The 26,325-nt window shown below is 35.8% G+C and overlaps 1 protein-coding gene across 5 annotated transcripts in view; it reads left to right on the forward strand.

Annotated features, from left to right (window-relative positions):
* ZNF385D (zinc finger protein 385D) overlaps positions 1 to 26,325 on the forward strand; it is a 727,500-nt gene that overhangs the window by 626,751 nt on the left and 74,424 nt on the right. For all 5 annotated transcript variants that reach the window (XM_088798315.1, XM_019726024.3, XM_074312787.2 and 2 more), the window contains one exon: positions 20,821 to 20,983. In XM_088798315.1, the coding sequence (XP_088654441.1) occupies positions 20,821 to 20,983 (163 nt within the window). The remainder of the gene's footprint in view (positions 1 to 20,820; positions 20,984 to 26,325) is intronic.

Below are 26,325 nucleotides of genomic sequence, written 5' to 3' on the forward strand. Positions count from 1 at the left end.
CCACAATAAGCATTCTCCATGCCTAACAAAACAGGAACAGGTAAAGATGTACATTTTTCTCTTGCATTAACTCCAACAGTTGCCAAGAGATGAGATCTTCACAGATATTGTACTAGCCCAGGTTTCTTTAGTAACTCAATGGAATATGAAACTTCCTAATAGCCAGGACTGAGTCTTTTATGAGATTTTGTTCAACTGAAGAGATGAAGGTCAAAGCTGTGGAATGATTCAGTGAACTCTTTATTAAGTATTCTAGAAGGTCCTTGTTAACTGACAGTTCAGTGAATAAAAAAGACATTGAAAAAGACTTTATCAACTTTAACTGGTAATTCATACCTAGAGTAACAGGATTCTTTAGAGGAAGGATCAATGGCAGGTGCTAATGTTTCTACTTTCTTGACATCACAAACAATTCTAGGCAAATTGTTACATCCCTGTTGCCTCGTCCTTTAAATGATTTAGCCTACAGTAGTGGAGTCCTAGATACTAAGAAGACATTACCTGAAATTAGTCTACAGATCTGTCTTTTGATGTCAGTTTTACTTCTATGGAAAAGAGAGTTGAGGCAGATTTTAAAAACCTAGATCCTCTTTCCATGGGACTCCAATCCCCCCTGTAAGGGCAGTTGCTCAATAGAAAACAAATGGCACCTAAGTATTTATTCTTCCATAATGCTAGAGGGTATCAGGGGTGTCTTTCATGAACTATTGCTTCAAAAGCCATCCATCACTGCAACAGTTTTCCCATAGATTAAGGACTAGATTTGCATTCTAAATTAGTTCTTCCAGCAGCTGCTGTAAAATAACTTGGCTGTAAGTTAAGAGTTTGCATTTGATCATCTGCCAGGGAAGATCATAAAATTGAACTTGGCAACAGAATTTAGGAAAAGCGGTCTCCTCAGCCCAGCTGTGCTTATGGAGTGAGCAGCATGTGTAAAAGCACTCCTCAGGCTCTCTCCTTCTCCAGGCAGCACGTGATGATTTGCTGCTGAGTAAGTTGAGTTCAGTTCCAGTTTCTTTGTAGCAGAGAGCTGAGCCACCTTTTGTTGGATGTGGGAGGGTGGGGAAGGGAAGATCCTATTCAGCCTGCTGGAATGAGCATTTTAGAATGTGGATGGAGCAATCTGTTCACATCTTTGGATGATCCTTTGATAAATCACCAAGACTATGGTTTCAGGCTCGCACCTAATTCACAATGCAAGTTCAGATGAGAAAGGAGTTATTTTCCAGATTACTATTTGTTCCAGCTCATGATGTGGAAAGACTTGGATCAGGCTAATCCTGTCTCCGCGCTTATTAGTGGTATGATACCGAGCCATTTTGTTTTTTACCTTCTATAATTCTCAGATTCTCAGTTGTGTAGTGGAGATGATGACACTACCGTGTAAGATGTCTGTGAGAATTAAAAGGAATATTGTAAGCAAAGCAGTAGATTCACAAATAGGTATTTATCATTAATTTTATTTCCTTCTTATATTCGATATTTGCAAATAGTAATTTTTCCATACTCGATATCTTTCCAAAATCACAAATTATGTGTCTTTGGTAAAGATTGCTAAATGTCCAATACTTCTTCAATTTTTCTGTCTCAATTAGATAATTGAGTGTTAATTTGGCACTGCTAATGTATTCTATCCTTTTGGCCAATTCTTCCTTTCATTAAAACTTTGAACATATGCAGTCATTAAGTTACTTTTAAAAGTATAGGTGGGTAATATAGATTAATTCTGGGAACAGTTTATAGCTTGACTCAGTATCTGACAGGTTGCTTCTGGGTTTTCTCTCCCTGGCTTTCTAATTCAAAGCCTCCAGATGTTGTCTTATAAATATAGGTTTGACCTAACCTGGTTCCAAAATGGTATTCAGTGAGTTGCTGCTCAGGTATCAGACAGTTGGCATTTGGAGTCAAATAGATGGATAATAAATACACAGCTATAGTTACAACTAAATGCCTATACCATTGACAGATTCACAGAAGGTTTATTGCTGTAAGATTAGTAGAGGATAACTGGAGTTCAAATGCTTAGTGCATCACAATGTTCCTCAAAGAGAACTGGCCTTTAGTCTCAAATAAAAGACAACATGGGCAAAAAAACAACAGGTATTTTCCAATTGATAAGCAATCGCATGGTATTTGTGGTTTTCTAAGTAGAGGAAAGTTTCTTGTGTCAGCAATTCATGGGACAAGCCAGTGATGAAGTGACTTCCTCTGCTCATGTTAAACGGTGAAGTGCTTATTTGCCAGTCCATTGGGAAGATTTAGAACTGCGGCCTCCTGTGCGAGGGCCACTGGAGGTTTGGAAGTACATTAGTAACTGCAGGGACCTGTGAAAGCTTGTGGCCTTGTTTGTCACTGCAGCTTTATGCATAACTCATCAATTTATGACAGTGATTATATCCATCTTCACGGAATATAGACTCAGGGTTTGAGTCACAAAATCTTTAACACTCAACTTTCTGGACCTCTGTGAGGCAGTTGCACAATCTCTCCAAACATATATTTTGGAGTGCCAGATAATGAATTCTGTAGGCTATTTGTCTGTGTAAAATGCTTGGATTTACTACCTTCAGTGTGTTTTTGAATACACAGTACCTAGAATAGTTTCTGGCCAGCATAGGCATTCAATAAGTGTTGAATGAATTCAATAAACACTGGAATGAATTGGTGAAGGATAAATAGAAATGTGTAGAAGAAAATGACCCTAGAAGTTGCTGGATCTATTTCTCTTTGGAATATTTACTCAGAATATTATGCTATGGACAACTGACAGATGTAAAATTTGTACAAATGCTGCCTGCATTTGTTTCAGATATGGGGTGTAGAGGATTCCATTTCAAAAGCATTTTTCATTAGCCTTTGAGAATTCATATTGGAGCTAAAGCAAGAAGAAAGTCAGTATGTTCCCTTTTTAAGGATGTCTTAAAATGTAATTATCAGGACTCTTTATTTAGTTAACTATGAGATTGAATAGACTGAAATTTTTGCAATGTCTATGATTCATCACTCTGTTCTCCTTCCCACACATACCTTTTCATGCACCCCTTCCCCAACTGCTGATATACTAGGAGGGGCATATGAAATCACTGGTTGTATAGGTCAAAACTGGTCAAATGCTGGCAATATAATATGATTCATAAATATGTGTGTGCAAATACATTTTGGTTATTCTAATGGCAATGCAGGCTGGGAGAAACACACTTCATCTGAAAGCAAATTGCTCTTTTTTGCTAGGTTTTTTTTTAATGGAAATCTTGAAACTGCCTGAAAGCCTCATAACCTCCACGAAGACTGGTCTATGTGTCATAATAACAGTGCCCAGAACAATAATAGCTATAGCAATCATATATTGAGAACTTAATGTTTCTTTTTAAATTCCAGGTCTCCTTTAATCCTTATGATGTCCAGCTCACCATGGACAGTGACTGAGTCTGTGTTTTTCACCACCACTAGTACCTAGCACAGTTTTGTACATGGCATGGATTTTAACAACATTGATGCAAAAGTGAATGAACAAACAATCATTCACTGTTATTTCTCCTTTGCCAATGAGAAGCTCGGACTTTCAAAAGGCTATATGTAAATCCCCCAGACCGGCAAGAGCTAGGACTGGAACCAAGTCTTCTGACCACAAAGTCCATGCCTTTCATTAAATATAGTGCTTCCGTATAACCCCCACAAAAGGGAAGACACATCTTTTGGCAGATTGAACTGTGAGTTTGTTTTCTGTTTTCTTCAACGGCCTTGGGAAAATGTGACATAGATCTGGATTATAAGGAAAATGAGAAAGTGGGAGTTGAAACTGTGATGGGAGTTAAGCCAATGTTTAATTAAAACAACATAACAACCAAAGAAATACATTGTTCATTGTCACACCAAAAAATTAAAAGAAAAACAGAAATCTAGAATGTGTCTTTTCAAGTAGCTTTCACAAGAATTAAAATAGTCTAGGAAGAAAAAGGAATGTTTCTGAAGCAAAACATATCTGGCGTATAATATTTTACCTAAAAGGTACCTCTGAGAACATCCCTTTTCTCCATCCCTCCTCCTTGAGTCTGAAGGTCCTAAATAAAGCTATCAGTAACTATCTGGAATGGGATCAACTAGCCTCTGTGGGGAGGAAGACCAGGAAGTTGAGGATCATTTTCCCATCTCTTTTCACACCTAACTTGTACGAGAGCAGCTCCTCTCCATTTTGTTTTTATATACAAGTAAGAATGATTATTTTTGCAGGAACCTTCAAGAATGTAGCTAAGCTCTTAATTTTAGGTTGACAAGATCTAACTTCTTGCCAGTAAGGAAATGAAATATTAGATGAAGATGCGTGTTTACAAATTTATTTACCTCTCCTTTCTAGTCATCGATCAGTTCATAAAGTCATCCGTTAGTCCCTTTGGATGAGAATCAGTGATTCCTTTCTCCCGGATCTCTTCTTCATTTCCTATCTTCCTGTCCTCTGGGTCTATTAACTCCCAGGCAAGTTCTCGCTGCACTTCCCCCAGAGCTGACGCTCAGTCATCTCCTCCCATTTTATTTTCCTTTAGATGTAACCGCAGTACGGCCGGTCAACTTTAGATCTTGCATCCTCTGGGCTCTGGAAGGGGGACTTAGACTTCGCAAGTTCCTTAGCGTGAAATACCCAGGAAGCAAACTTTTTTCCCTCATGATGAGTATCTATTTTAGCATACCTCTTATAAGTTATTATGAAAACATTCTTAGCATCTTTTTTTTTCTACCTTGCTAAGACAACTACTGTTCTCTTTTAACATTAGCATATTTTAGACCTGATTGGGAGCAGTTAGTTGAGGTTCCCAAGAGGGGATGAATCTGAGAGTTGGATGAAGAAAAAGCTATTTATTCCACAAAAGTGTTCTAATGTAATAATGAATAAGTAAATCAAAGACCAGGGTGGAGACTCTAGAACTTCTGACGCATGTTTCGTCTTTTTTCAAGGCACTGAAATTTTGATTCTCTAATGTTATCCTCACAAAGTAAAAAATAGCCTTTGCTGTAATAATTTTTCCAATGAAAAAAATGAGGTTTGGAGAATAGTAACTTATTCAAGGTTACACAGTACATGACTGGAAAGCCAAAATTTAAACTCAGGATAATTAAATTAAAACTTAGTTTCATTCCATATAATTTAGAATAAAATTTAACACCTAATGCTCAGTTTATAGACTTGGTGTTGTGATCTCCCAGATTGTATTAAGATTTGTGCAAGGATTCATTCATTTTTTTGCATTTACACACCTATCACAAGGCAGTGTTTCTTATCTTCTTCACTTGAAGATAGTGAAAAATGAATGAATGTTTGCAAAAGAGACTTGAGATCAATAGATGAAATTCATGTAAAATTGAAAACAGAATCACAAGATTCTCTCTATGTTTCCTGAGAAGATATTTTTAAAGACATGTAGGTAAATTATTTCATATTTTTAATCTTTCTAAATGTGTGATGAGAAAGGACAGCTAGGAAAAAAATGAGGAAACATAAAAAGCTATGGATTTGAAGGGTTCCTGAAATAAAAGTAGTACTTATTTTTGAAGTGCATGATATTAAAATCTTGGGGAGTTTCATCAATCATTTGCAGGTCTCTTTAGAAAGGAGCAGTGTCTTTTGTTTTATTTTGTCAAAGTCAAACGGGATATCAAAAACTAAAATCCTATTACACTTAGTAGGAAGACTGAGAAAACCCTCCAGTAATGGTTGCACCTTTGGTTTCAGGTTGAAAGAGCAATTGGGGAAACTGAGCAGGCCTACCAATATGGTAGGTTTATTAAGAATTACCAAGGAATTATATACAAAGGGTGATTTGGGTCTCTCCAGATCAGCGGTTCAGCACCTCTCCTAGATAGTTCTTTCCTCTAGGCTATCCAAGAACTACCCAAGGCCCAAAGAAAAACATGATATGTTTCTTAAAATCTTAGAACATGTAGATTTTCAGAGTGCTGTGGTGCTTCACTTAGGCAAAGTTTAGCTAAAAATTAAATTTTGAAAACTTAATTGTACTTCTCTGCTAAAGCACCCTCTCTTCTTTTCCTTGGCTTGCAACTCTATGTTTTCCTAGATTTAAAGCATAATAAGAAAGTAGACGCATTCATTAGGTTAATGTAACTCTGGCTGTCCTATAAATCCATCAACGTATCATAGCTCTAATAATAGATATTTGAATTTTGCTTATGTCATATCAGAACTATGTGTCCTTCATCCATTGGCACATCTCTTCCAAGTGGTGATTCAGGAGTCCAGGCCCTTCCATCTTGTGGTTTTAACATCTTTAATGTTCAGCTTCCAAGTGTCTATGCTTGTTTGCATCAAACAGGCAAAATGGGAAAGAGCCTAGAAAACTATGCTGGGAAAGTTTTAGTAAACCAAGGCTGAATATTACAGATCACTTCCCCTCCTATTCATTGTCTCTAACTCAATCTGATAGCCCCTTAAGTGTAAAAGTAGTGTAGTCTGACTCTGTGTTTTCTTTCTTCTTCACAGAAGAATCTTCTGTGAGTCCCTGACATTGTACCCCAGAAATTAGCTGGAATATTACAGAAAGTATTCTGTTAAGTTTCTGTGGTAAAAGATAGAGGGTCATAGACTAAGGTAGGGAATCTGCTCTATCAGAAATAGACTTTTAAAAATATTTTTCCCCTTCCTGGATCTTTTTTTTTTTTTTTTAATTTTGCTAAATATCTGCGTTGAAGACAGAAATATTTGAAAAATTCTTCATGGTGTTATAGAAGGATCATGAGCCTTGGGGGCAGACAGACATGGTTTCAAATCTTTTCTGTGTGGCTTTCTCCTTATGGACCTTGAGCAAGTCACTTAAACATTGTGAACCTCAGCTTCCTCATCTGTGAAATGGATATAATAAATTCTAAGTTTGAGGGAAACTATGAACTTGATGTAAAACCCCTTCAACAGTGCATAGAGTTTATTAGTTTGAAAATATTTTATGGTTATCACAGTAGTTCCTCCCTGTCCATATTTTTGCTTTCTGTGGTTTAAGTTACCTGCGGTCAACTGCAATCAGAAAACATTAAATTAAAATTTTGAGAAATAAACAATAAGTATTAGATTTTACACTGCCCTGAGTACTGTGATGAAATCCTACTCCATCTCTCCCAGGACATGAATTGCCCCTCCATCCAGTTATTCACGATGTACCTGCTACCTGCCCATTAGTCACTTAGTAGCCTTCTGGGTTATCAAATCACCTGTCCCAGTATCATAGTGCTTATGTTCAAGTAACCCTTATTTTACTTAACAACGGCCCCAAAGCCATTCACATAAATTTTCTTAGAGTATATTTGTATTGTTATAATTGTTCTATTTTTTATTAGTTATTGTTTGTTGCTCTTTGTGTCTAATTTATAAATTAAACTTTATTATAGATATGTATGTGTAGAAAAAAACATAGTATACATAAGATTCAAGTAACTCTTATTTTACTTCATAATGGCCCTAAACCTCAAGAGTAGTGATGCTGGCAATTCAGATATGCCAAAGAGAAGCTGTAAAGTGCTTTCTTTAAGTGAAAAGGTATGTAGGGATAGGAAAAAATATAGAGGTTTGGGTAACATTTTTGGTTTTAGGCCTCTGTGGTGGGGCTTGGAGCATATCTTCCATAGATAAGGGTGTGTTTACTGTACTGTCATTATTAGGGCAACAAAGTGTTTTGTTCCCCACCTGAAATCTATGGAAAGGATATGTACTAGTTATGTTAACACTCAGCTGCTATAACAAATAGACCCCAAACTAGACAGGCTTCGAGAACATAGACGTTTATTTCTCTTATACAGTCTTTCTGCAGTGAGCGTTTCTGGTTGTCAGGCAGCTGTGCTCCATGTGGTTTTGGTGATTGAGCAAGTCATGTCCATGGCAGACATTGAGGATACTGAAGACAGAGGGTAGCCAATTTAAAATACTAATCTGTGGAGGATAGCCTAAAGTTAATATTTCTATGGATAATTAAGATTAAGTCTTTATCTTAAAATATAGTTTCAAAATAACTAATAAACCGTATCACTCAGTAACCTGATAAAACCTTTTGTAACAGGGTTCTATTTTAGTGATGAAGAAAATTTCATATTGCAGGTGAAATGATTTACGTTAGATACATGAATAAAGTTAGGAGACTCTTGGTGGCTGTGCCTTAACATTTCTAGCTTGTTACTTACTGTGTACGTCACCTCTCCCTAAGAGTAGCACTTATCCTAAAGATGTGATCCAAAAAATATCAATCAAGTGTAGACATGTTTAATGTATATTAATAAGTGAATTAAGTATTTTAAATAACAGTAAAAAAGGTGACCTCAGGTTTGTATACTAATATATCATTAGCACTCAACAAATAGATATTGAACATCTATCATGCACCTACTGACAGAATAAAGTCCCTGAAAGTCTGAAAGGATTAACACTGGATGATTTTTTTCACAGGTTATTGTATATCATTCCTTCTTTTTATTTAAACTTTTAAAATTGTCTACTTAATGGACTTTTCAAAGCAATTAAGGTATTTTAAGCTAACTCATTGATGTTATTAAGCATATTACCTCTTTGTTTTGCTTTTATAAATGATAGATGAGTCAAGTGCAGGTCTGTTTCCAGAGATCCACTTATATATAATATGGAAACATATATTAGTACAATTAAATAAGGCAATAGTGCTCAGTTCAGAATGAGTGTCAGGTAGATGAAGTTTGCATCTGGAGGTTACCTGAATCGACAACTCCATAATCAAGCAGTCAGATCTTTCATTTATTCCATACCTTTCCTAAATCCATTGTTCCAAATAATTAACCATTAAATTGTCCTGTCCTGTATCACAATCACTAACAATATACATGTTGCAAAATCCAATGAGCATTCTATGCTCTCCTTTTATCTGATGTGGCAGCAGCAGTCAATAGTGAAAACCATTCCTTCCCACAGCTATTATTTCTCTTGGCTTCCATGATTCAGATTTTTCAGGTATTTCCTGCATCTTTTCATCTCCTTTTATCGCTCACTTCCTGCAATACCAATCCATATGTTGGAATGCCCCACAGCATAAGCATTTGTTAAATACATCAATATTTAAATGAACAGATAAATAACCAAACTAATAAATCTAATTTTTAACCTAAAGGACTGGTACTAATAGTGGGACTTTCAGAAGCACAACAGCAGAGGAAACTTGTAAATTGTTTGCAGGACGCACCCTGCAAAGGTGAAAACACAACTTAGAAGAAACGACCTCAAAGAACAGGGCCTCCACAATTCTTTATTGAAAACTGAATCTTCAAATAATTTTGCAAACTTTGTGCTTGATTTTTCTCTTGGTTTCCATGAAGCTTGAGTCACTGAAGCATTCTTGAAGTTCTTTTGTTGTTTTCAACACGTTAAAGTAGCTCATTACAGCTGAATATGTAGTGGAAAATAGCATCTGTTTACACTGTAATAATATAAAAATTACTTACCAGTAACAGAATATAGAGCAATTTGCAAAAGCTAATCATATTTGTGCACTTGCCTGCAAAAAGTAAATTGTTAATATATGCCCAAGGGGGGGAAATCTTTTCCTGGTTTAAGCAATAGAAGCAGTGATATTAACAAGCATCACTTAGAAAACCTCTGTATTTAAAATTGGATTCAAAATATCCCAATCTGTCATGAAAATATAGATGTTTACTAATTTTGTTAACTTTGACCTTGGTAAATTCAAACAATTTAGAGATTCAGATAACATCATAGGAAATCCTATGGTTAGAAATTTCTTAATATTTACAAAGTCAAAGTTTTCATAATTCTTACTTAGAGAGAACTTTTGTGTTTTTGTTTACTTCTTTTTAGTGTTAATCACATATACTATTGGAAAAAATGTGTCAAGTGAAGCTCCTCTTTTGACACCATCCCCCAAAGCGTTGAAATTAGATGTGTTTAAAAATTAAAAATTAACATTTGAAAATACTGAAAAAATGTAGACTAGAATCTTAGTTTTAGTAATCTCACTAAGTTGTAGCTTTTTATTTCTTCACATGTGAAAGCCAGAATGTGCTTAAATTTTATAGTTATTGAGACTTTTAAATGTTACATTTATAAAATTTTTAAAAATATGATTTACAGAATAAACCCTTTCTCCATTGGACATAATAGATACAGATGGCATTAGGTTTTGTTTTGTTTTGTTTTTTTCCTCCTATATTTATCAGGGGAGATAAATAAATCAGTATGACGTAAATCTTTAAATTCCCTTTTTCTGGATGCCAGGATGAAACATTCAACCAAGACAGTATTACTTGAGACATGTTAATAATATTCATTAAGCACAGCTCTCTTTTATATTTAGTCAGCCCTGGATTATTTCTCCCATCCTGCCTTGTTACTTTTGACCTACCCTTTAATAAGTTCCCCATAAATGGCTGATTCCATCCACTACAATTTTAACTGAGCGAACAACCAATAGACTTTATCCATCCTCATTTTGCTGCTCTAGTGATAGAATTTTTATCCTTATGAATCTAGCCTCTAGAGAACAAATGCTGAGATATTATATTCTATACAGCTGAGAGAAGTGGGTCCTTTCCTTCTAGTTAACTTACTTTGGTGTGAGGATAAAATGGAAGTGATTCATTTTGTGGCTGAAACTTGAAAATTTTAAACACTTTAAGAAAAGACAGTTTTTTTAAAGCTAAGTGATGAAGTATACTTTAGCTCAATGAAGAATTTAGAAATATGTTGTCTCATACACTGTCATTTGGATTCTTAGTTCATTCATTCAAATGTGGCAGCTGATTAAGGATTGTATTTCAGTGGTTAAACAGGAAAAAATATTTTATTTGCCTTTCAAATGGAATTTCCCAGTGGTTTCAGTTACCATCTGTTGCTGAAAAGTCCCCAATTTAGCTACCGCCTAGACTTCATCTCTAAGCTCTAGACCACATAGCTGATTGTAGAGTCCATTTAGATGTTTTAAAGACTCCTCCAACTCAGCATACCCCAACCCGAGTCATACTCTTCCCCCAAACATTTGGACCTCTCTGAATATCAACACTTCTAGGAAATGGAACCTCCAAGCATACATTTGCAAGAAGCAGAAACCTGTGAGGCATCTTTGAGACCACCCCTCAAAATTCGCCATTGGTTCTTGACAGTTTTTAACTTACATATTAATCAAATATGTGTATTCTTCCCTCTTTGCTGTCACTGCCATCATCAAATTCTTGGCTGTGGACATCTCTTTCTTGAACCACTACAATCATAATCCAACCCTCTGCTCCTCCCCATTCTTGCCCTCCTCCTCTCATCCCACCTCTCTGTTCCTGCCAAAGTGATCTCATAAAAATGCAAACATGTTTATGTATCTGTATTTCAGAAAACCTTTGAGCAGCCTTCCGTTTGAACAGAGTGAAGAACATAATCCTTACCCAAGCCTACAAAGCTCTTTGCAAGAGCTGACTTGTGCCCGATGATACTTCCTGATCCTAAAGGCTTCTCATATTGGGATGTAAACAAACATAACATAGTTTTACACACTTTGTTTAGCACATCAGCATTAATTTATTGGAGCTTATATTGAAATAATTGAGCTTGGTGAATGCTGAGATAGCCTGATGCTAGCTAGCATGGGCCTAAGATAGAGTGAAATTTTATGAATTATTGACCACAAAAATCAATAATAGTTTCTTATTAATGAGCTCAATCTCTATGCACTCTTTAGTTTTAATTATGTCCTCTGCAAGGTGAGCCACTATAAAGGCACATAATATGGTTATTTTCCATTGTCTACTCCCTTTTGGATGGAGAAGAAGAGCTACAAACATTGTCTTTGAAGGTCAACAGATGAAAATATGCCCTGTTTTGCCCTTACTATGTGGTTGAGTTAGTCTAGCTTTCAGAGTATCAGTCTTGGCCTCTATAAAGTGCCCATGGTAACTGTCATTCCCTCATAGGTCTTTGTAAGGAATAAGTGAGAATATTCATAAAAAGCCTTTTGCATAGTAGCTGTCACAGATAAGCATTTATAAATGCCTCACATAAATATCCACTGTGTAAAGGAGCAACAGGGTTTCCTTAATACCATTATAACATACTAAACTCTTCCTGTAAACATGACCCAGGGGAAAAAAAAACCCTCTGGCCCAACATTCTACCAAGCACTACTGAATGCTCTTTTGAGATATTGTGCTGTTAGCTAGCACCTAATTGTGGACATTTTCTCTGAACACTAAACTCTTGGGATTAGAACTTTTTCTTGCTAACATAACTCATCTACAATCTACATCCACATCTACCATCTACAATGGTCAATCTTGAAACATAAACAATTTTATTTATTTATTTATTTATTTATTTATTTATTTTGCAATAAGAAGAAATTTTGGTACAACAAGAAATCAGGCATTTATACATGTCCAGATAACTCAGTCTTCTAAGAGTTATTACCACTGTCTCTTACCAGCTCATCCTTCTTCTAAAAGTTAAGCCAATGCCAAAGCCATTTGTTTCTGCAACTTTGGTTTTATAAAAGTTAAAAGCAACAACAACAAATGCTTTTTTCTGTCTGCCAGATATTTTCCTAAGTCCATGAAGAGAACATTATTTGAGAAGTCGGTGACTTCCCCAAGTTTTACCCATAAAACATTTCACTTCAGATCTCTCTGATCAAAGGGATGTTCTGAGGTTGGGTCAGGTCAGCCAAATTTCTCTACTGTAAAAGCATTTCCTTTTCCTTTTTTCCTAAATCCACAATTTCCGTAAAAGGACAGTTTATTCACAGTGTTTATCCATTTCCAGTGTTCTAACCTGGTGCCAAATTAATTTATACAGATGAACATTAGTGTCCCTTTATTTTGACCCAGCATGGACACTTGTTCTTGTTATTTAAGCCCCTCTTTTATCCAAGAAGCCTTAGGTACTTTGACATAATTGATCTCATTGAATCAGGTGAAGACTTTGCCAATTTTTTCTATTGGTTGGTGTTTTTTTCTGTTGATTTTCAAATTTTTGTTATGTAACGTGAAGTTTATCCCCTTTGCAATAGGACTTACAAATATTTTTGTTCGTATTTTTTTCAAACCTTTTTACTTTGCCTATGGTATTTTTTAATAGAGTAATTTGTAAATGTAGTTTAATTTTTCAGTTTGACTTGTTCTCTACTCTGTCGCCATGACAGTAGTATCAGAGCGTGGGTCAGTGAGTCCTTTGTGAATGAATGAACAGCAAAGGGACTAACATAAGGGTGGATTCTGCCTACAAGTCTAGGTTATTGATGTCATTTGTGGTCTCATTCTCCATCTTTGCCCAGTGTATTTAAAGTGCTTAAGAAAACTGTTATGGTTCTTAACATTGACAAAATATCTGGCTCAAATATAAACCATTATTTTGTGGACCTGAAGAATCTCACTAACAATAGCATATTTTTGAGGTGATCTTTGGGACAAGTTCATTACGGGAACAATTGAAAAAAATTCTCAGATTTAGAAATTTGAAATACTACGAACCTATAAAAAGATTTATTTATGGAGAAGTAGAGAATTTAATCATTTTCTTTAGTGGAAGGTGTTCTTCCACAAATACAGGATATATATTATGCGGATTTGAAAGGAGGAAAATGGGTTAATGATGTAAGAGTTAATTTCTCATATTGTTACAGATCATAAAGTATTCCATTTTGAGAGTTAAAAAATGGTGTTAGAGAAATAGCGTTCTCTAAGTACTGAAAATTTCTATATGTGTATTTAAAACAATTGAGTATTTTATATAAATCTTAAAATGCTTCAGTCATCACTGGAATTACTCATTGCATTTCCCAGATTAAAAAACAAAACTTGTTAGTTATTCATCTTTTTTTTTAAAAAGTGAAAAATCTCCATATTATTCCTTTGCTACATCTCATGCAAAGAGAGCTCCTGTAAATAGCACAATTTGCAATTGATGATAAGCTTCAGCCTGAGAAAAAAAATAATAGTTTGTGTTTGTGCCAGATGCTTTTCCAGTATTAAGTGCCATAAAAATTCCCTGAAGTGTGTTCAACAGAAAAGGCAAAGTGCCAAAGAATGGCAGAGAATTAAGTTGAACCCTGTTCACATATAAAATCCACTGAGACACCATATGCATATTTCCATTTTAAAATCAAAATGTGAAGCTAACTCAAAGTGCATTTAATAGGCACCTATTTAGAGATCTAGACTAGGACCTAGGGATAGAATGACAAGTAATGTCAGGCTTTCTCTCTCTGTTGAGGGATTCACTCTTTATGAGAAGAAACAGACATTTAACCCTTCTTATGGAAGTGACATAAGTTCTACAATGCAGGCATATCAACACGACATGGAGGAAGTGACATGTGATGAATGGAAATCTGTCAAGCAAGTTAAGGTGCTCTAGGCAAAAGGAACTCGTCATACAAAAGCTTGAAAATGATTTCTCCCTATGGTATTTTTCTTAAGAGAATAAAAGGGAAGATTATTCCTCATTTATCTATATCACAAGCAGTTATTCTCAGACATTGGGGCAGGTAGAGGCATGGGGCAGGTAGGTTACCTGCAGGAGGAAGTTGAGTGTTACTTAGAGGAGGCATGCACGTCGTGCGAGGAAATAAAAATGTTTATCTCTGTTACCGATACCGATGCCTATGACAGCTTGACCTTCGGACGTAATTAGATGCAACATTTCTAATTGCCGCAAAATTTTTAAATGGTATGGGACAATCACACTCTAAGTGAAGTATTAAGCTATAGACATTGTGAAGGGATATTGAACATTGGCTGAGTAGTTAGACAAAGTGTTATTTTTTCTGATTTCTCTCAGTTCGATACAAGAAATGTTTGATCACTAGAGTTAAAACTGATTTGTGATTTCTGGCTTACCTAAAGCTTCCAAATATATTGAGCAAACTTAGCGAGCCAAGTATTCTGGTTCCATTAGGTGATGTGTACCAACTTCCCTAGACTACGGTTAGCTGGGTGTACCCCAATCAGGGCCCCACCATTAGAAGTCAATAAAGCAGCTGTTTGGATTCTAAATATATAAAAAACGGTAGTTTCACAACAGGAAGCAGGAAAAATCTCTCACATTAGCTTCTTTCACTCAAATAAGTGGTACTTTATCACTCACATTAGATACTTGAAAACATTAAATACTTAATGTTTCAAAATCGTGACATTTGTAGATGAGAAGCTTTGAGAAGATAAGTGAGTCCATCTAGATTATCTTTATGCAACCACATAAGTGACAAGGTATTTTCTTTGCTTATAAAATGTTTATTTATCTATATCTTTTTTTTTCAGTGAGTAGTGGTAGTGTATAAAAATCACTTTACTCGTGTGGTATTATCTTTTTTTTTTTTTTCAATTTTTCTATTTCTGTTACTGTTATTGTTCTTTCTGTATTGAAGAGTACAGAAGACAGGAACACATTTAAAGTGAGGCATCAATCACTTGAGCTCAGAGAATGCTCTTAATTGAATCGTGTTTTTTACTTTGGGACTCAATGCCAGTGAATTTTCATTTTTATTCATAATGCAGTCATCTACTTCCATGTAAATTACATAATCACAAGTTAAATTATTAAATACTCTTTATGGGACATGTAATTAAGGAATGAAAATATGTATATCACATTATTTCCCTTATTGTGTAAGAGAATTTGAAAGGTACATGTTTTCCTAGCAGTAAGGAAAATATAAAACAATGAACTGTTCTGTCTCTAAATTTCTTCTTAGCTGTTTTGTTAAGTGGCATTCTTACTCCACTTCAGGCACTCTTCTTGGCTTACTGGAGTGGCTTTTATTTGCCTGCTGGCAAGACATGTTTCTCAATAAAAGAGCCCTAAGTATATAATGAAAGAACTTGCACATGACTAGCACTAAATCAATAACACTAACACTAATGCAAATAAAATAGTGAATTAGATACTTGTAATAGTGAAGTTTGAAGAATTGTGACACAGGGCTTGGCTTAGCTTCTCTTTTCATAGAACTGGGGATTCCCCCAGCTCCCACAGAATGGATCATGGTAATGCATTCAGTATAGAGGTATAAATAATGGTGTCAGAGGATCATGCTGCAACAATAATTAGCTTGGAGAGGAAAGGTAAAAACTAGAAAAAGAAAATCACTAGAACTTGCAAAGCACTTATATGGGGTTTCCGAATTGTATTGAGATTTCCAAGGTTGATTTGCTATTTTCTGTGCATCCTTCTTGGATAGAAGTTTCCCAGTTACACATGTATCTGAGTTATTTTTAACTTCTTTTTATGACTGGTTTTTAAGAAAAGAAACTTTTCATTTTGGGGGAGGGCAGTTGATAATACATATTGCTCACATTTAGACCTATCTAAATGTTCAATCTTCAAATGATAATGCATCAATCTTAAAAAATGTAGACTCTGGTTGCTTACATAAGAAGGGTTCATCTTTGGAGAAAATGAGCTAATATTTAAGATGAATGGTTATGAAGCTTTAGTATGCTTAAGAATCACCTGGAAAACTTGTACATCACAGATTGCTCTGTAGTTTCTGATTCAATAGGTCTGGGATGGAGATAGAGAATTTACATTTCTAACAAACTCCCTCCCAGCTGCTGCTATTGATGATGCTGCTGCTACTGATGATGCTGCTGCTACTGGTCTGGGGACCACACTTTGAGAACTAATGCTTTATATGAATGGTAAATTAAGCTGAGAGTTGATTTTTTAAAAAAACAAAAAAGGAGTTAAAATAGAATAAGGACTTGGAAATCTTCTACTGGTGTATACAAAAGTGATATTCAAAATATTTAACAAGCCACTGACCAATTAGAATGCATACTGGTCTTAATCTATATGGCTGAGCCTGTGCACGCTGCCTCAATATTAGACTTCAGTGAGTGTATGTAACATAAAAACAACTGTACGTGGATGAAGCAAAATTTTAAACCTTTTTCCTGTTGTAATTTTTTAATAGTTCTCAAAATATAAAATTAAAATAAGCATTTCAGAGTTTGAATGCTATATCACATGTTATCATTTGATGTTGTCTTCATCTTCAAAACAATAGTCTAAGCTAAAATTTTAAAACTCAGATTTTTTCTTTAAAAAAAAAAAAAAATTCCTCTGGTTCAAGTGTCACCTCTCCCCTCCCCAAAGAGGATGGTGACTTCTTTAATACCTACTCTTCCTTTTTCTGATGTTACGTTTTCATATAATGGTTGTTTTATTATTTTAATAAATTGAATATGTGGTAAAATTACATGATTATCACAAACTAACAAAGATCACCTTGTTCCTTTTGAAATCACGTGTTTATAAAAATTAGTTGGTTATGGTAACCAGATATGTATGCTCACAATACACCCCCTAGATTTAGAAAAACATATTAAAACACCTTTATATAAAAGAGATGCAGAGTAAAAGTGTACAAGGTATTGGCGCTAAAGGAATAAAATGGTACATAAATATTAAGTATCCAGTGAGTTTCACAGAGTAGTAGTGACTTATAAAGAAGCATCCTAGATAAGTAAAATAAATGTGTTTCAAAAGGATGAAACCCTACTCCCAAATGTTAGCCATTTAACAGTTATTTTTATCTACTTTGGCACTTCAGTTGTTTTTAAACTGGAAGCCATTTTGACATACTGAAGATAAAATTTGATGATGAAAAGTCTGACTGGCTACTGATGACTAGGATGTGGCAATGACATTTAAAATGACATCATTCTTTTCTACAGAAATGCGTGTGCATATCTTTAATGTCAGCAGCACTTGCCTCTGTGATGACACTTGTTAGATTTCTTGGTGTCATGTGCTCTTTCAAGGTCGGTAGTAGTGATTTATGTTACACAATACACCAATATTCCACTTATTATTTAAAAGTAAGTTGTCAAAGCCCAATTTTTTTATTGTTTTGTTCACTTCTGTGTGTACTAAGATCATTTGATTCTGTTTTAGTTTTAAAATACAGAATTCTGAAACATGCCATAATGAAGTAGTATACTTCTTTAACCTTGAAATCATTCCTGTGAAAAATAACTATTTGCTTGTGTCTGATGGTTCCCAGATTTCTGGGAAAGTCTTGACTCAGAGACTGGCTAATAAATAACAAGAAACAACATTGGAGGGAATATCATGTGCTATATTGCATCCAGCGCTTCTCTGCCCAAAGGAAAAGCTGATGAGGCCCAAAGAAACATCTCTGGCCAACTGCTGCTTTTTAAAAATCCCCCAGCAGGATTCTTTCTCAGGCTGCAGCTTTATCTACAGTCACAGAAAAATTAGATGTGGCTGAATAACCTATCCAGTCCAGTGAAGTGGCCGAAAGGGGTGAGGAGAGCTGAGTTTTCTCTTTTTACACAAGAAGCACACCTTTATACAACACACCTGTATCACGGTGGACCAAGAGTTACGGGGTCGATATACATAGAGAGAAAATTCAGTACTAGTATAACCCGAGAGCAGTCCAGTAAATTCTACAAACATTAAATAAAGGTTGATGACAAAGAAAATTTTTAATATCCAGAAAGGTTATCTCTCTGCATTTGGTTTCCAACTTGTATGTCCACTTCCATTCTAACACACACCCTGTACCATCATCACATTGATCACTTCTAGTGCTGTCACCCTTTCTGTACTCCATCATTCCCCTAAATTCCACATGTCCTGGGTTCTCTATGGCACTTGGAACCTTCATATCATTGGATTTTTTAATCAAATTTGTGGGAGGCCCAGTTGTCTTTTTTTTAATCAGAAAAATTCAGTTGAGATAATTATTATCAAGGTGCTTTGGGACTTTTATTCAATTAATAAATTAGTATGCATTATTTTATTATTTTGTTTTGTTTTGCTTTTCAATATATCAGGTGTCTCAATTGGGACACACTAACTATTGGTCATTTTATTATCTCGTCCTCCCTGTAACTGCCTGATCCGTTTCACGTGTTGGAAGCATTGGTTTAGCTGTACTTGTGCAGAGAGTATTTGGAGAGTATAAATACTCTATTTACAGGGTTCTCTTGGAGTAAATTTCTTAATTTCCAAAATAATGACATTCACCTGGGCCCCTGTTGTATTAAAACAAAGGTTTTATCTGATTTGAAATACCACCAAGAATGCATACTTGCTAGAAACCTTAAAATGTATATTTTGGAAGTATAATTAGAAATATCACTGTTCATTTCAACCCTATTTTTTCAATATGTAGTATATATAAAACATTCACTTCTATAGCATGTGTAAGGATGCTGACAGAAGAGAGGCACTTTGCTTTAAAAGGAAAGTATATAGCCAGCTGCCTAGAGAAGATGACCAACTATATTGTGGATTTAATTGACTATAGCATAATACCCTCAGAGATGTGGTCAAAGGACTTGATTTATTAAAAAGGAGAACTAGGCAGGAAATAAAAGGGGAAGGGCATGCATGCCTCTGTCTATCGAAGTAGAGTTCTCCATGTAGACTTTGAAACAATCTGTCACTGGTTCTTCAATTAACTATAGCAAGTCTTAATTTCATATTTTGGCTCACGCTATGTCTTTTAATGTTATGTGTTGTTGAAAAACTTGTAACCGATGCATGAATGTCCTCTCTGTTCAAACTGTTTCTAATATATAATATCCTTGTCCAGTGTTCTTTCAATAAGGGTACCTAGTTCTTCAAGGATACTTGTCAGAATGATGCAGATGAAGGTGTGCATTATTTATCCTTTGTAAAAAGATGCTATATACTGCAACACCCTATCTACCACAGTTGCTGTGATGAAGAGGAAAATGGGATTATTATTTTTCTGACAAAATGGAGCATTGAGTTTCAATAAGCCATGGGAAATAATGGGCAATCTAGCAGGCACAATCCTCCACTGAGATATGCTTTGTGAGGTGGCATTTTTAAACTTTTTGAGCTGGAAAACTTTCTGATCTAAGAATCTCCCTGTCCACTCCCAGCCCCACCCCAAGCCACACAGGCTTTGTTTTTGTTTTTTCCTATAAATAAACATTAATAAATAGAGATTACTTTAAGCTAATTTTCTGTCTCAATTAATGTATCTCTTAAGTACCCCCCCCCCAATAGTCTTACTGAAATATAAGCTTAGGAAAGTGTATATTACTGTTTTTTAAAAAGTCTCAGAAGGCACAAGCAAAAGAATTGCATTGGGCCCATAAGGTAGTCAGAACACACTGGATCCTCTTTATAGTGGGTCAGGGTATGAAAGACTCACATGTTGAAAGGATGCCACTACCTTGAATTTCTCAGACTCCCCTCTGTAGGAAGCAAGGAGAAAGAAAGAGTAAGAAAATTGCCCAGCTTCCGCCGTACTCCATTTGGATGTAGGCAGTGCATTTGCTTTTGAACTCTGAAGCTTCAGTCTCCGTCTCCAGGGTGCCCACTTCCCTTGTTATATGCAAACTTTTCCTTGCAGACACCTGTTGGGGACTGTATTAATAAGACACATTGTAGAAAGAGAAAACACATTTCTCAAGCCAAGAAGGTGAGAGCTATTCTTTTCTAGGGCCCTTGTTAATCTTTGGGTGCCCAGCATCTTCTGTGGCAGAACAAAGGCAATACAGGTGTAAATTCTTTTTTTTTTTTCCCCACTCCACAGAGAAAATGTTGTTCACATGTTAGTGTTCAACTATATTTCTCTTAAGAGAAGCAATAGACTATTTCTTCCTCCCATCCAGAGGTTTTAGCACATGATTCCCATTGCTTTCTAGCATCATTCTAAATAGAAGCCCACTGTTTGGCCATGGCCAGAATGAGCTTGAATGGTACCTATTATTGAAAGGGAGTCTGTATTTGCAATAATACAGAGAATGCTAGTTTAGAAATGAGCCTGATTGCATGGTTCATTTTGTTCTCCTTTGTAGAGCCAGGCTGCGGCCCACTACAAAGGCACGAAACATGCCAAGAAGCTCAAAGCACTGGAAGCCATGAAAAATAAGCAGAAATCTGTATCTGCCAAGGACAGCGCAAAGACTACCTTCACCTCCATCACTACCAATACCATCAATACCAGCTCTGACAAAACAGGTTAAGCGATGATCTTTTGTTGTTGTTGTTGTTGTTGTTGTTGTTGTTGGTCGTCGTCGTTGTCACCATCGTCGTAGCTGTTGTTTGGGACGCCTTCCCTTGTCATCCCGTGTCTGTTTACTTATATTCCTGCCGCACCGATTCATGCTTGATCCATCTTTCTGTGTAATGGTAATTGTTTCCCCTCGTTTTTCTAATACCCTGAAGACATTAAGATAATCCCTAGTTATGCGGCAGATGTTGCCTTTGAAACAATCCTGTGTCTGTTTTAAAGGAGCACGACAGTCATGAAAGCATTTGAAGCCGTGTCCCCAGTAACCATTTTTGAAAAGTGAACCTTTTCCGTGGGTCTCGTTTGCATCGCCTACGCAGCACCCTCGCCTATAACTGCATGGCAGATTTGATTTAACTGTGAATCCACAGCGAAGTATGCCAAATGAATTGAGAAGGCCCCAATAAGGGCATTACTGACAGGCCTTATTCTCATAAATCCCAAGCATTGCAATGTTTTAAGTAGTGACTGTGTAATTCTGGGCTTGTTATGGCTGGGTAACCTTCTCTCTGCATACACAGGTAAGTGTTATTGATACCAATTATTCTTTTTAACAGAGTCTTCACAGTGAAATAATGGCCTCTGAATGGCCCCTTGAGATAGTTCCTGCAAACAATCAGTTTATTCATGGCAGGGGAAGCCAGTGGGGTTTCCCTAAGCTGGCATTTTAAAATATAAGAACACTTGTCTTCGGAATTTACATGAAAGGAAGTACTGTGTGATTCATGGATGAACCTTTAATAAATCACTCTCTAGAACATAAGGGCCAGTACATGTTGGTGGTTTTCTAGTCCCTACAAATGGCACTGGTCAGGAAACATTCATATCATCATAGATAGTAATGTCTTAACTAGAAGAGATTCTTCTGGCCATGACTGATGAAAACATAAAATGCTACAGTGAATAACTAGAACAGATTACAGCGACTTTATTACCCATGGTGGCAGCCATTAGACATAAATATGCTACTCAAAGGATCTGGGAGATGCTGACTGCTATGTGAATCTGTAAGGCATAATGATATTCTCGCCCATGACAAAAGTGTTGTCCTTTTCCCAGGTATTATTGGTCGATGCATCATGCTGTCCTCCCTGAGAACCCTGTGTACTCTCTGAGGCTGAGTGCATCTGTCATCTTTGTACCCTGGCTCTGGGTGTAGGTGCTGAGTAAAATGTCTGTTGGATGGCTGAATTGTCTCTCACCTCTTTGATTCTCTGAGTCATTCAATTTTGTGTCACAACATACTTAAGGAAAAAAAGAAGTGCTGTCATGTTCACTTCTTTGGTATCCCGAGTAAGAGCTGGATTATGCCGTTTTACTAATTTGGATGTAAAACCTTACAGGGAAAGCATTAATCTTTCCTCTGTTATTGAAAACTCACTGCCTTATTTTGGGGGCTGTAGGGGAATGAACAGTAATGAAGCAGGTGAGTACAATTTTTGCTCCCAGATTTTGGGGCACAAATTGGCATCCCTAAAAGCCATACTTCCCATAAAGAAATGTCTTTCATTTGCAGAAAGATAGTGAGTAGGGAGAATAATAGCAGATAGGGTTTAATGTGAAGAAATGAGTTTGATGTACAGAGTTTAATGTAAAGTGTTTTTCTTGCCCCTGAACTTTTCTACTCCTGGACGTTTTAATCAATAATGGCTATTGGTGTTATCTTGACTCCTCTTAAAAATGCAAAAAATCCCTGTTACCTTGAGGGTGCATATCATTTAAAGATATTTATATACTTTGTGGGTGGAACTGCTAACTTGGGTTACGGGAAAGGCTGCCACATGTGTTGTTTCGATTATGTAAGAGAGCTATGAACCCATTCTTGCATCCCTCAACTTTGAGACTAAATATAAAGGGTGGCAGTCATCAAGGCTCTGTCCTTTTAGAAGTTGAACTGAAACAATTTTGGGGTTGGGCTGTGGGAGACAGCCTACATAAGGTAAACAGATTTCCAGTGGAGATGCCAGAATTTAACTAATGGTTGGAATGGCATTGAAATGGTGACATACCCTTTCAAGCTGGAGCTAGGGAAAATTCCAGAAAGGCAGAAAGGATAGTAAAATCCATGAAGTTGGTACAAATACTCTAAAGTCAAAGGAAGGAAATAATGGGCATCAAGATGGACATCGCTCTCCTAATCTATAGGAGCTACATCAATCAATCAATCAGTCAATCAGTCAGTCAATCAATCAATCAATCAATCAAAACAGCCCCATAGGTTGAAAGACTAAGGATTCTACACACTCACTAGATGCTTTAAGCCAAATTGTATCAAACTGAGATTTCCACAAAACTACCTATGAGAAGTAGCCCAAGAAAGCTCCTGTCATTTCATAGGTTATTGTTCTATTTGTATTGCAATATAAATCAGAGACATCTATGCTGACAAACTGGAGTTTTCTTAAAACTTATCACTTCTCCTTTTTATTACTGCCTGCTTCCTCATACTGGTTAGAAAGAAGTACAGTCTGGAAAAGAAGATGTGTCTCTGAGCGAGTTTCCTAGAAAGGATAAACATTTGGAGATGGAGAGAGAGATAAGGGTCTAGAATTAAATATCCTGTATTTTTAATCATAAAATATATTAACATTCTACTTAATGCACAAGGTTGTTTTGTGATTTGTGGGCTTATTCATACATGAAATATACAGATGTATTAAATCACATTTTATAAATTTTACCAAATTATTCTTAATAAAATTAATCCAACTATATAAAAAGCTAATTGTTTTTAAAAAGTCTACATATGTAATTATTTGTTCGACCAACAAGAACCTTAAGGGTGGGCCACAGTGAAAAGGGCAAAAAGTAGTGTCAACTTGAATTAGAAAATTGAATTGGAAGTTTTCCTGGGTTTTTCTAACATACAAGGAATAGAATACTCATATAAAACAAATTTTCATTGTGAATCTACTCGATAAAAAGAGAACTGTGACAAACAATTCCTCTTGAATTCCTAAATCATATATTATGGGTTTTAATTGCTGCCTTGGGCTAATACATATGTCTAAGTGACACATGGGGTAAGCTTTTATTCACTAGCTTTTTGATCTTGGAATTCTTTTTCATTTTTTATGTCAGTCTGCATGCTGGAGTAGTGAGCAATAGCTAATATTCAAAGATCAACCACTAACTGCTTATAGAAAGCCTAGTTCCCCTATCTGTAAGCAAGAAAGATACTCCTTAATATTAAAACATAATTTTAGTTCTTGTGATCTAATGAGAAATATTAGGTTGGTGAATTTACACAAAGAAAAATTTACAGGCAAAATAATATTTTTAAAACAATTTTGAACACTCAAAAGTGTTGGTATGTGAAGGTGGTTTCTATTTATTGCAGAATATTTCATAGAACAAATATTTTCAAAGTTGGCGAGAATAACTTTGTCTAATCTAGCAAGTTTGTTTTTTTAATACAAAAATTTTATACAGAAAAAGTAGTGCCAAAAATAAAGAAATTATGCTCAAACTAACTTAACAAATGTAACTTTTTTTTTTCTCTATGAAATGACAAATTCAAAGTTGTCTGAATTAGTCTTATGCTAGGTCATCCTGTGATCTTTCTTTACTTTCTATTTTTGGGAAATCTTATTCCCATGGCCTATCAGTTAGGTTAGGCTAGGCTAACTTTGAAATCCTAGGGGCTTTTACAGCTAATTATTTCTCACATTACATATCAGCTGTGGTTTTCTTCCATGTTAACTCCAGGGCCAACCTAGTGAAGCACTGACTAGGTGGACATTACCGATTGCATGGAAGAGGGAAAAAGGATTGTGAAACAATAGGCTTTTAAAGCTTTTTCATGGAAGTGACATATAATACTCCTCTCACTTTCATTGGCAACTCACATGGTCAAGCCTGATTATAACGGTCAAAGAAGAATAATCTCCTCCAGGGAGGGAAGCAGATATTAGTGAGCAATAAGATACAACATTCCACCATGGCTTCCACTGTCACTTGTGCTTAGCTTTCTCAGCATTCCACATCTCTAGCCTTGTTCTTTTCCTAAATCCTGACCTGGTTTTCTGTGGCTTATTGGTCACTCACATGGATGGTTTGTCAGGACCTCAATGTTATAGGTTTTTCAAAAAGTCGACCAAATCTTAACCATCATCCCCAACTTTCTCTTCATCCTGTCTTTATCTAGTTTTATTTTGCATCCAGCAGTTCACCAAGTTGAAACCTTCTAGCTGTCTTTGTCTTGTCTCCCTATCTCAGCCCATTCATTGGTGCAGTTGTTGGAATCCAGTCCCCAGAAAACATCTTTCACACGTGGTTATTAACTATTGCCTGCCCTTATAGGTCTGTGTCTTGCCCATGCAATTGTCCTGGCCCCCATTCTTGCATATCCTTCATTCTGTTTATACTAGACATGCATAGGTCATAGCACTTACTCATTCATAAACCTTCAATTTGCCTTTATGCTGAACCTTGTGGCCCTCCAAAGTTTGGCCACAGCTTACCTTTCTAAACTTTTCTCCTACTGCTCACCTGCAATATTTTCCCCAGAGACACAGTATGGTTTATCGTCTTCGTTTCTAAATTTCTTAAAAGCATATCACTTCTTTCTGCCTAAGAATTTCTGTAAGAATCCATACCTTTCTAACTATGCTTTCGTAGTTTTCTTAAAATATAATTTTTATTTCTTTACCTTCTGTTGCTAAATGGTATGTTCGTTGATGGTACATTCTTGAATAATCCATTTGTCTATCTTTTATTTACGCAATACTTTTTATACAACAGATAATGCATAAGTAGTTTTAAATTTGAAGCAATCTGTTTTATGTTTTTATTCTTGAAGCATAGCAAAATTTACACTTTATTATTTGTGAGTAGATGATTCTCATTAATCCAAGTTTTCGTAAAGATCGTGACATCTAACCCCTAAAGTTTGTTTGTTTGTTGAGATTCTCTAGTTTCACAGGTAAAGAACACTTGACACTTCTAATGCCCCTTCAGTGACTATCAATCAGGAGTTAATCAGCGTATTATGTATATAGATTTACCCTAGTCATCTAGTTCGTAAGAACTGAGAATGTTTCTCCCAGGTCCCATTACATAATTCTCTTTATCAAGTCTCACTGAATTGCAAATACATTCATTAGAAAAAGCTACCATGTGACAATTTAAGTGTGTAGTTCTCACTCTTAAGATTCAGTATTTTTGTATCTATCTTTTCCTCTCTTGTTCTTTTCTTAAATATAAAATTATAATCCAGGGATGTTGTACTCACCTGACTCAAGGATGCTAACAGTGGAATACTTTTGAATCTATTGTTGAGAAGGTCTCT

This window comes from Rhinolophus sinicus, chromosome 5 (genome assembly GCF_057876585.1).
Source record: "Rhinolophus sinicus isolate RSI-liver-muscle chromosome 5, RSI-T2T, whole genome shotgun sequence".
In the NCBI taxonomy this organism is placed as follows: domain Eukaryota; kingdom Metazoa; phylum Chordata; class Mammalia; order Chiroptera; family Rhinolophidae; genus Rhinolophus; species Rhinolophus sinicus.